This window comes from Poecilia mexicana, unplaced genomic scaffold (genome assembly GCF_051168715.1).
Source record: "Poecilia mexicana isolate PSO_F unplaced genomic scaffold, ASM5116871v1 scaffold_9, whole genome shotgun sequence".
Classification (NCBI taxonomy): Eukaryota; Metazoa; Chordata; class Actinopteri; order Cyprinodontiformes; family Poeciliidae; genus Poecilia; species Poecilia mexicana.
Window position 1 is genome coordinate 8269110 of NW_028263378.1, and position 12528 is coordinate 8281637.

The 12528-nt window shown below is 37.2% G+C and overlaps 1 protein-coding gene across 1 annotated transcript in view; it reads right to left on the minus strand.

The window, feature by feature from the left end:
- Window positions 1-5793: 5793 nt before the first annotated feature.
- The window catches only part of tmem8b (transmembrane protein 8B), a 49082-nt gene continuing 42347 nt past the window's right edge, over window positions 5794-12528 (minus strand). Inside the window, exons 12-13 of the mRNA XM_015000495.2 lie at window positions 11732-11848; window positions 5794-7328 (exon numbers count right to left, since the gene is read on the minus strand). Of these exons, the coding sequence (XP_014855981.1) occupies window positions 6993-7328; window positions 11732-11848 (453 nt within the window). The 3' untranslated portion in view covers window positions 5794-6992. The remainder of the gene's footprint in view (window positions 7329-11731; window positions 11849-12528) is intronic.

Sequence of the window (12528 nt, forward strand, 5' to 3'; positions counted from 1 at the left end):
ACTCTGTTTCTCATATAAAGTAATTAATTCACTCTTTTATATCTACCGACATTTCTATTCGCTTTGTTTTCCCTTCTCTGTTGTAACTACATGCCCATAAATTACCTATAAATTACTCAGGCCAATCAGACACATCCACAAAAAGATGAACTGAATGATGTTTGATGCTTCTCATGTTCTCTTTCAGGTTCTTCACTTTCTGCTGTACTCATAATTAAAGCAAACACTGTCCAATTTGCTAGCCAGCATGCCTAGGTGGGCCCCATGTGGGGGAAAGGAGGGCAGGCCATATGGGTCCCACATGGGTTTGTCCGCGGGTTCCACGATGGCCCCACATGGGTTTGCCCATGTAGGGCCACAGCCCACATGGGCCCTACATGGGCCCTAAATGGACAAACCCATGTGGGCCACCACCATATAGGGCCCATGTAGGGCCCATGTGGGCTGTGGCCCTACATGGGCAAACCCATGTGGGGCCATCGTGGAACCCGCGGACAAACCCATATGGGACCCATATGGCCTGCCCTCCCTTTCCCCACATGGGGCCCACCTAGGCATGCTGGCAATGAAAAAAGATGGGTCCAGTCAAGCGGCGGAAATATGGTACTAGGACTGGACAGAAAATGATTGTAAAAGAAGCTAAATACAAATAAAATGTTTTTTTTTTTTTTTACAAACAAATTGAAAGCCTAAAATGTTTGGAGGTTAAAACTGAATTTAAGATGCTTTAAATTTGTGCACATTTTTTCTTGTATTTCTATATCTTCATTTATTTTCCCTTGATCTTTTGTTGCTCATATCCTCTAATAAGAGAAATTACTGTAAATATTCCCTGACTGTACAGTCTCTTTTTCTTATTTTTATATTTTTTACCTTTGGTTGAATCTGCATGCTTAGACAAGCCTGTCACTTTGCTCCTGGCACAGCTACATTTTCCCACTGAGAGAAAATAAAGATTATTCCTATTTCTGCACTACTGTGTTCATAAAGAATGACAGAAACCTTTGAGACCACCTTTAATATGTCAAGGTGAATAAAATCTATTCAATCGTATTCCGTGGAGGAAGCAGTTCAGTTCTGCTGTTACTGAACAGGAGAAGCCTTTTTTCTCCACCATCAGTTTCAGCCACACTCTAACTGAGTGAAGAAAAAAAAGTCTAATAAAAGCTCGGCTACAGATCTGCAACACTTTGAGAACAATTGCCTGCCATGTAGTCTCCCTGCTGCGATGTCGCACGTGCATTGCTTGTTTTTTGTAAGCCCATAGTGGCAGGTTTCGTGCAGTAGATCGATCATATCAAACACAAAGCAAATAAAAAAATGCTTGTTTGGAAGGAGAGTCATAGTTTACGAACTTCTCTGTAGCTTCTGTATTATTAGCCACCCATTACCCTATTGAGACCATGTCTTCCTCAAGGCCAAAGTCAAATCGATTAAACATCCCAATACTGGTCTGGCTGAACAGAAAATTGAAACAATTAAACATGGTTTATTGAATATAAGATCTTTCTCTTCAAATAAATGATTAGTTAATGACTTAAGGATAATCATATTGGTGTATTTAGTCTCAAAGACACCTGGCTGCAGCAAGAGGAGTATGTTCATCTAAATTAGTCAACTTCTTCTAATTAATTTAAATGTTCACATTCCTGGGAGAGGAGGAGTAGCAACCATCTTTCAGTCAGATTTATTGATTAGTCCCAGGCCAATTAATAGCTACAAATCTTTTGAATTGTTTTTCTCATTCAGATTGCAAAGCCCTCAAACCACTTCCGCTTATTGTTTTGTGTCATTCACCAGGCACTCACTCTCAATTTTTAGATCAGTTTTCTGATTTCTTATTTAAATTAGTGTTAAAGAGTGAAAAAGTATATACAGTGGGGATTTTAACATTCATGCTGACGCTGGAAGTGATAGCCTAAATGTAGACTCAGTGGGTTTTATTCAAAACATGCACAAACTTTAGAAAACTTTTGGACTAATTTAAACTAAATCAGTTTGTATGAATTAATTGAACAGACTTTTCTTTTTCTGTAAAGTGACTTAAAATGACATGTTATGAATTTATGCTATATAAATAAACTAAATTGAATTTAATTCTTGTTTTATTAACATAGAATCTGAATACTTTTCTTTAGAGCTGTTGTCTCAAACTGTTTGCTGAGAGACAAAATGTGAAATCTGCTTTTCTCCAAAATCATATGAGAAAGTAAGGGTGCTTATCCAAAACAATGGTTATACATATTTTTGTCACAATAGACAGTCCCACAATGCAGTTCCAAATAATATGGTATCATCCATGTACACATATTAGTGTTGCTGGCCTCAAGAGTGACTTTCCTTCAAATACTCAAATTATATGTATTCAACAGAGATGTATTTGTTTCATCCTTTAAATTAGTTTTCTGGCTCTATAATTTCTTTGTCTTCTGGTTTTGCCCAGGAATTTAATCCATGTAGATTAAGCATACTACTTTTGGAGCATTATTCCTGCAATAATACAAAATCAGATGAACATGTGGAAGCCAGTATGTAAAACACCATGAAACAAGTCAATTATTACTATAAACTTATATTTTGACCCCATGTATTGTGTCATGTATACTCTGAAGCCCATTCGTTCAAACTCAAATCAGTAGAAAATATTGAAACGTAAACTGTCCAGCTGAAAACGCTCTCGTGATGTCAGGCTGTTTTTGAGGAATATTGTATGTTTGAGAAGAACCCATGAATACAAACAAGGTGTTTGCTTGGATTTTATGTGATGTTTAACTACATAAATATCCCCTGTTTGAAATTTTAATATGTGGAACCTTGTCATCTGGGTCTGATTTGTCTCATTAGACACAGCTACAAGCCTTTTATTTGTGCCAAGGGGTGCGCTCTCCATTTGAGATACTGAGTTTTGTATTACAGGAATTCCCTGCTTTTTATGAATATCACTGAGAAATAAAAATATATAAAAAGTATTCATATTTATATTTTGATCCGATTGAGAGATCTGACTTTATTTTTTTGGATTTTCCATTGTCTCCTTTGTTATTAACATAATCATTCCAGAAAAAAATAGCAAAGAGGGCTAATTTGCATTTCTTTTTGATGAACATATGAAAGCAAAATTGTGTTGGATGCTACTTGTGGTTAATATGTAATCCTCTGTAAATTAAAATACTACAAATGATATCAAGGTATGATTCATCTAAATTTTATGAAAGGCATAAGGCTTTTAGCATTGCTCATATGGCCTCTTTCTTATTAAAGGCTAAAGCCATACACTGCTTACAGATTTGTCAAGGGGAGAAAATATCTGCGGATAGAGGAAAACAGTAAATATAAGGACTTTGTTTGGCCTCGTGTGACCTGATTCTGTCATGTTTTCAAAGCTGAATAGGCAAACACAGGGCAAAAATCTGGTGTAATTAGCTGCAGTGGTGGTGGAGTAATCCTGCATCTTATTCCGGGAAGAACTTCTTTGCTTACAAAAGCAAAAAGAAAAAGGATGCTATTTATTCTGGCCGATTAGTATGCATGTGTGTGACTTATTCATAGCTTTGGATTTAAATACTTGCTAAATTATTTAAAAAAAAGAACCCTAACATTGATTTTTTTTTTCGTTTTACAATTTTTATTATTCTAATAGGAATAGACTGACATTTTTGGCAAATGCGCTCATCTACTTTATTGCAGAGGGAAATCGATACCGCTCCAGCATTTGCTTGTTTGTTAAATTTGAAACTATGGCAACCATACTTCTAAAGATTTTTATTTGTTCTGTCTAACCAGCTCAAACCGAGCTGAGCCGTTTCCAACCTTTTGTTCTCGGCTAAAAGATTTTTTATTTTTTTTAAAGCTGTAGCTGTTAACATTGTGAGAGCAACGGCAGTCCCTCTATAACATGAAAGAGGGCGAGTACGATTTCCCAAATGTCAAACTATACCTTCAACAGCAATCGTTACCTCCATGTGTGACATCAAGTCCAGGTACAGTCACCGCTTACCTTGTGCATTGCTAAAATAATAAATCCTTTCAGCCTTCCTGAAACACTCTCGTAACTATCTGGTGTGCACAGGGAAATGATGGATCACACCGAGGGGGAACATAGCAGAGACTCATAAAAGTCTCACAACTCTGCTTTTTCTTCCAAAAGGAAGGGAAAAAAAAGCCACATATCGACAGCATTCGCTGGAACTGCCTTGAATCTGTTGCTTGTATAGAAGAATTATTTATCTCCACTCCTGCTCTATTCCTGAGAGGATGCCGCTGACAGCATTTCATCCCACTGTCTGAGAACCACTGGCTTCCATTAGGGCCAAGAATGGCAACGTGATGTCTTAGTGAGAGATTTCACCAGTTGTGCAGTGTTTAAAAGCTTTGAGAGCAGCAAAGTGATACCGAGGCAAAGAAAGAAAACATTTATTGTTCATGAATGTGGTGTCACAGAGGTCCTGTCAGAAAAAGAGTGGCGAGGAAAGGTCTACGTCTGAGGTCTCTTAAAAGAATAGTCTGTTGTTTTTGAAGCATTGCTTTGAGGAGTAGGTAAGAGTAGTCATCATCTTAAGTGGTCAAAACACAAATCATTATCAGTTTGGAGAATCAACTTAAAATTCTCACGAGGGAGCCGAGCTGAAAGATTTCCAGAGAATATTTCCACTATGCATACAAATGCAAATCCTTACATTTTTAAAATAGTTTCTTGAAAATGTTTGCATGTTTAACCCCTGTGTGTTAAGTGTTTGTGGCGTGATGTTTTGCAAAGAAACAGCAGCGTCTGCAAAGGATTGTTCACAATGTATGATAGGATGATAAGAAAAAAAATGCTGGATAAACTGATTAGAATTATATTTGGAGTATACCAAGGGATATTTTCTCTGCTTGACTGTATAAAAAAGCAATGCAAATTTTAAGAAATTCAATTTTAACAAATTTCCAGAAAAGTAGTATTTTGACTTGAATATTTGGACATTTTCTTTTTGAGAACATTTTTGTAATCCAGTATTTTATTTTTTTTTATTGTAATATGCCTTTTATACTGCTAATGCATGTCTGAACTCCTTGGAAAACAAAAACTTACTAATTTGTGATACAAATATCATGAATTTTCTAAACAACTTCAAAACTATTTATCAAACATTAAATTGTGATCAGAATTTTACAAACTTAAAAGTCACTGATTACATGGATTATTGCTGATTACAAAACAAAACTGTTGTAAAAGTTAATTATTCTCCAATAATGTGCTAATTAGAGTTCTGGAAACATGACAGAGCAGTAACAAAATGTTTGACTGCTTTAGCATTTTTACGTGATGCCAGATATTCCCTCTGGAAACCTTCATGGCCAAAAGTCCCCCATGAGACTCCAATGGACTCACATATTTAATTTCCCTGCCTTAACAGAAAAAAAAATGTTTTCTGTATTGTTAACATTTCATTTGAAAGAAAAGTAGCTATAGTCTCCTATGGATTCCATCATATTCAGGTGTGTAGCCACATGAGTCTCAATGGGATCATAAGTTAGAGGAAGGCATGTAGGTTGTTGTGCTGCTGCTCTGTCATTTTGAAATGAAACAAATTTTTATCTGGTTTGAAATGTGAAATAATAAAATGCATCCAGTGAAATGTAAAGTCTGGTGTAGGCATGTATCACTTGTGTAATGGCCCATTACAAATATTCCATGTGTATTGATGAAATGTGCAAAATCAGTTGCGGAGTTAGAGTAGAGCAAGTTATATTGTTTTACAGGATGTTTTCCCCATACTCAATGCCATGACTATCTTGGTGAAAATGTAATGCTTTACTGTAGATCAAAGGTTTAATGAATTGATTAGAACATTGGTCCAAGTTCCCTGCTGTGTCAGTAACCGCAGGTATTCAACATGACAAAGTTAAACCATCAGTGCAGACAGTTTCTGCATCATGTAACATTTAGTAATGTTATCTCTCCATTGCTGTATCACTGGTGAAGAATATATATCAATTAATTTGCAGTGGTGAAAATATGCTGTATACATTGGAGGTCAGTTGTGACATGTCCAAACAATAACTATGGCATTATGACTACACATGCTGCAGTTTCACATAATTACAAATCTGAATCCAAGGTAAATATGTGTGACAGTGTGAAAAACATATTTTTCACTATTTGCCAGAATCGGAACTGATGGAAAATTGACCATAACGGCTCTTCCCCTTATAAGAAAATTTTTCAGTAATTCTCCAACTGAGGTCCCTCAGAATGCATTTAGCTGTTGGTAAGATGTTGACGAGTACACCTTACAACCTCATTAACAAAAAAATAAATAAATAAAAAAATCTATCCTTTTAAGTATTCCTGCCTTTTTCTTCTCCTTAAGGAGGTTTGGTATTTTTTTTTTCCTCTAAGAACACTCAGCACATTCGTGTAAAAGTGATACATTGCATTTGCAAAAGACAGTCTAACATTCCACATGACAGCTAGGTTTTACATTTGTGATGCCCATTGTTGTTATAAAAATTTACAGACTAACATTTTTGTGTCTCAGTGCAAAAGATATATCTTAAAAGAATTTCAGAAAAGCCGTGCCCTTGGTAAACGTCCATCTATGTCCACCGTTTACCAGCAACCCGTACCTTCCTTCCCACACTACAGCTCTCGGCCTGCTTACAAGACCAGCAATAAATAACCAACAGAAGCAGATTTACAGTCACCGTCAGATAGCAGCAGTGTTTCAGCTTTGACTTTAAATACATATTCACAAGCAACACTGTGTCACTATACACCCACAATTCATCAGAACTTCAACTATAGATAATAATTACATACTGATCATAATTACCATGACCATTACAACAGAAAAAAAAAATTTCAGTGTCACATTAGGATTTAAGTATTTACATTTTTTTTCTTCTTCCTCTTTTTAAAGTTCTGTGGCTTAATTTCCATGTGTGAATTTCTGCAGTAAAAGAAGGCAATGAAGTGTCTCTAAGGTAAAAAGTAGTGAACGTGGAGTTTATCAGCTGGTACAGATGCTGTTGATGGTTATGATGCCTGGGTCCACCAGGCCCAGTTCCTCGTGTTCGTTCACGCACAGCTGATAGCCGCAGCCCCGCTTGCGCTTCAGCGGGGTCACCTTGGCGTCTGGCTTGGCACGAGGCGGCAAAAGGAAGCCCACGCTCCCTGCGATCAGCATGTGCCATATGCTGTGGATGTAGAAGTAGTTCTCCTCCGTCTCCACGAAGGCGTACAGAGCCACAGCGGATGTGGCGATCATGGTGCCGGGGAACAGGAAGAAGACCCAGCGCTTCCAGGTGGGCGGGTAGCAGCGCCGGCGGCGGATGGTGCGCACCGTCTGATAGGATCACCAAACAAAGCATGTCAGTGCTGCTGTAAGCTTTACCCAGAATTATGTTCAGAATATACCGAGTCATATTTGGTGTCTTTTTTTATTTTAAATATAATGCTGGCATGAATCTACGAAAAGCCACAAATAGCATTTTTACAATAAAACTAAAAACACAGAAAAATCTTGTGTTAGTTTCAATTATATAGAAAATATTAGATTATTTCACATCATATGGAAAAGAAAGTCTGCAGATTAAGCTATGCTATATAAAAACCATACATTCTCACTCATGTCACACCTAAGCATTTCATGTCAGGTGCGCATGATTAGACCGTCTCTACTTTTGTCCTGTTTAAATCTTTTACGTTTGGTTTGCTCCTGACTGTTGAGGTGAGAGTGAACTGCACATGTTTATCTTTTTATTTGACGAGTGCAAAGAGGAAACTTTACTCTCTCAGAAAAACGTGAAGGCTAGATTGATGTCTGAAAGATAGAACTCAAAACTTTCGGAATAATGATCATTAGACAGGTGAGTCAGAATTATTTGGACCTCAAAACTAAGAACATGTCTGTCAAGAACCTCGTGTCAGCTGTGAAACATAGAGCTGCAGCAGAACCTGCTCAAGTAACTATTGTGGAAAATGCCTAAGCATGGCACAAAAAAGCATAAACGGACTTGTTAATATCCATATTTATTTCTTTTCATGTAGAGTGGGCAATTCTGAGACAGGTCATGGGAGTTGGAGCTCGCACATAATTAAAGTAGGATTTTAGATAAGGACAGTTCTAACTTGAGGAGCTGAGGGACAGTGATTTTTTAATAATCTCCACTTGTGTTATTCTGAGGGTTTTGTATTCCTCACCACGTGCATCAGACTGATCAGCAGATGGATTTGACTTGTTACTCAGTCTCTTATCTATCCTGTCATGTATCCTCATGTTTTGTTTTGCAGTAACTGGATATGGTGTCTCTGTTTGTTTTAATCAACAGATTGTGCTCATTTGTTCCCAGAAGCGCCACAATCACAGCACAAAAACACTTCAACATTTCATTTCACTCCATCTCTATTTTCATCAGCTCCTGAGCACTGATTACTTGGATTTCTTAAAGATCTTCCAGAAAATGTTACCGTGAAGAACGGCGATGTTATCAAGGGAAATGCGCGCTCTACATTAGACGCAAAAATAATTACAAATACTCTTGCAGGAAATGGCTGTGATTAAATTATTATGCAGAATACAGTTTAGATTGAAGACTAATAATCTGTGTGAAGTGAAAAACAAAATGTATTTTAGCTGTTCAGTTCCCTTCTGTGCTGCATTTTTTTTTTTTTTGTTAAAGCAAACAATTCTAAACTGGGAGAGTCTTTTCACCCTCCAGTCAGAGACTTCATTTAGTTTGGAGAAATAGGGATATTTTGGAACTGACTGATCGGAACCGCTCCCCTTCCTCTTACTGCTAATGACACCCCTACGCAGCGGCAGCAGCAGACGCTCTGTGCCCTCCGCTTCACTGATCTAATTTGGTGGTGTCTGGGAGCATTCAGAATGCCAAGCTTTGCAGAAACATGACAAGCTGAAATGAAAGGGCTCTTGTAGAGAACGCGTGGCGCTCAATCCGAGAGGCGCAGCGCGGAGGGAAGACTGTTGAAATGCAGACGTTCTCAGCCGAACAGCCTATAAATTATTAATTGTCAAGTAATCAAAGCAGTTGCACAGGTTTATCTTTAAATCCTGCGACATTAGCAGTAGATCCAAGTAAGTTTCTTTTTTTTTTCTTTTTCTTTTTTTTTTTAAGAAGTTGCTGTGAGGAGTTCAGTTTTGTAGCTAATTTTTATTTGTCAGGGAAAGATTAGAAATGCTGTCTCAGAGTTTAGACTTTTATTATGTTGAGCTTGTCATAATACACAAAAAGCTAATGCTTGGAGTTTGTATTTGTTAAATTGCACATGACAACATGACATTTATAATTAAATTACAAATCTGCCAGTGCCTACAGAAAATTGACTGAAAACAGGAATCTGCTAGTATTTGGTAAACCAGTAAATCAACCTTTTAAGAAAGATTTTAAAGCACAGGAGTCTTTACAGTATACAGTTTTCTTATGGCATATTATATAAATTATCTGTGTTTAGCTTTAATTCATTTACACCTGCATTATGTACACCTGCAGGCAGAGCAAAGCTGTGCTTTTGTTTTTGACTGGCTCCACAGGGACCTCTCTGGTTTTGTCATTCAAACAGATATGCTAGAGATGCGGGATGCAAACATCCAATGTTGCCAAGTCATTAAGCTTGTTGCTATATACAGCAAGTACTCAGACACCTCTGGCAACCAATTTACAAAACAGCAACTAGTGACCTGGTGTATTTTTGGAGTCTGGTACGAACGCTTAGTCTCTTATCAAGAAGAAACAGCTGCTGCCATGGGTTGCTACCTCATTTCAAAGCACTCACAGGTGGCCCAGTCTTCATGCAGCTGCTCTGCTTTAGCGCTACCAACAATAAAGAAAACCTTTAGGATTTTAAGCAAAATCAAAAGCAGCATGTTTCTGTGCTTTCCGTGTCTCTTAGATTTTTTTAAATGACTCCAGTGGGATTATAATCAGCTGATGAGCTGGACTGATACAACTGGAGCGCTCACCAGTGTACCTTCACACCGAAACAGACGATGTTCAGCCGAAAAAAGCAGGACCAAATGTAGCAGCAGCTGCTGTGAAACTGCCGAGATTCAACATCAGATTTGAACTGCCAGAGTGATCCAAGTTTATGTCAATAACTGCTGACAACATTAATGTGCAGTAATGAAATGTATTCCAGAGATCATACACATACAGTCATCAACATTGTAAGATGCTGCACACTTACAGTGCTCATTGTAGGTAAAAGAAATGCTAATTTGAAAATCTACAAATTAGTATATTTCTAGTCTCTTTTGCTGGCCGTGTGCTGGGAAAAAGGAAGGAGGCTTTGAATTTAAGTTAAAGAAGCATTTTCTCAAGAATCAACAAAGGAACATTTATTTGTAGCTCTATGCATATTACAGAAGTTATTTACTCAATGTCTGTAAATGACTTTGCTTGGTATTCCCACTGTTTGTCTGCAATTTCATTGTCTTTCTGACAATGACAATAAATTCTTCTGATTCTCCTGTTGGTTGCATGAGACCACCAGATAGTAATGCATTTAAAGATATGACTGAATTATTGTTTGATGTAGTCAAGTTGTGAAGTAGAATACATGATAATGGATCAGTTTTAGTTTTAGATCAGCGTTTATTGGACTTTTGTAGAAACAGATAATTACCAAATTATATGGAGAGAGGTATGAATGTTAAGGAACAATCACAATCTACACTAAATCTCAAATAGATGTATTAACTTTCAATGTTTTTGGTAATTTGTTTTGCATTGAAAAATAATAACCGATTTTGCTTTGGATTATAATAATGCTTTGTCCTCTTTATGCTCAAACACAAGTCTTTGCAGGGAAGATTTAAATACTCTTCTAGTTTCAAGGGATCCTTCAGCAAACAGTAAACTAACTCTCATAAATGAAACTCCTACATTTTATTCAACACTTGTTTTTTTTTCTCCATGGAAACAACAAACTTGTTTCCAGACTCACATCTAGAGGGGTTGGTGTTAAAGGCTCTATGTTTGTTTTTTTTTTCCAAGAATCCTCCCTGAAAGACTATTATTTTTATCTTCTCAGTTCAGGGAGCACATTATGACTCGAAGAGTCAGTGAAAGTACACGCAGAGTTATAATGGAACTACAAGCCATGACTAATACCCCACAGGCAGAAAAACTTTTAAAGCCTCTTCCATGCTAATATAAACTAGCTATGTTGGTCAGAAACTCTAGTTTTTATCCACACACACACACACACACACGCACACACACACACACACACACACACACACACACACACACACACACACACACACACATGTTCTAGTCCTCAATTGGCTTACATGATAGATTAAATGCTTTAACACCTTCTAGCACATGGAACATTAGGAGGACAGCGCAGAAAACACGTTTCTTCTGCATGTTTGAACCAGCGCGGCTTTGAATGTTAAGCACAGATGCGTTGAAATAATTGTCTTTCATCCTCTGGGAAAACCTCTTTGTAATGCATTCAGAGCTGTGTAGATAACTGTGAATCTGAAAGACGGGATTCAAACTGTGCGGCTTTCAGAAATTCTTTTCAACAAATAACTTTATATAAAGCATTACTTGAAGTAGTTTAAGGCAGCTTTTATAATCCCTTAAAAAAAGAAGACACCTTCACCCATCTGATCACATCTATTTTAGAATTTTCCCCCAAGTGCAATGAAATCTAATGGGGAAATTAACTTGATTTAATGAGAAATGGCCTGAATCTGAGCAGAGGAAATCCCGTTACCCATGCTACAGCCATTATGCCCAGCGCGAACAGGCTAGGTCCCAGCAGGTTCCACAGACCGTGACGGTCCAGCTGCAGAGCCATGGACAGAGACATCGCCCCCAGCAGATACAGCACCTTCACAGGATAGAAAAAAACAAACACACACACACACTGATCAATAACTGTCCCCCATAAACACTGTTCAAATCATCTCATCACCAATAAATACAAGGATGATTGTGTAGTGAGGCAAAAGCACGTCTCCTATTATTGATTGGTCTGAATTGTATTTTATTATTTTTTTTTTTTTGTAATTTGTGCAAGATAATGACTTTACTGAATTTGTTTTCCTGCAGATTGTGAAAATATATAAAAGACTAGAACTCCACTGTCCTACAGTACATTGTGACAACTGAAACAGCATGATATTTATTTTAGGATTTATAATGGTAATGAAACATTTGTTCAAGAGTTTCTGCCGTGTTTCTGTAAAATTCGTCAAATTTTTCAAAACCATCATCAATAAAGGGATTCGCTTCCATCTCTGCTGTGGTTGCACAGTGTAACCTTGGAGGCTTGGAGGACAATTTGCTCAACCTTGTTTTAGTAATTTAATCTCTGGAGTAATGTGGCGTCTCTCGTAATGTTTTATATCTTTCTGTCTTTATCAAGTTTTAATTAAATTTATTAAAATTCTGGTATAAATTACCTGATCATGGACATAAATGTCAAATTTTGGGCTCTGAATAATGCCTTCAAACATTTCTTTTTCAGTAGTGGGACTAAAATAAATCACAATTTAAGGAATGTTTAGA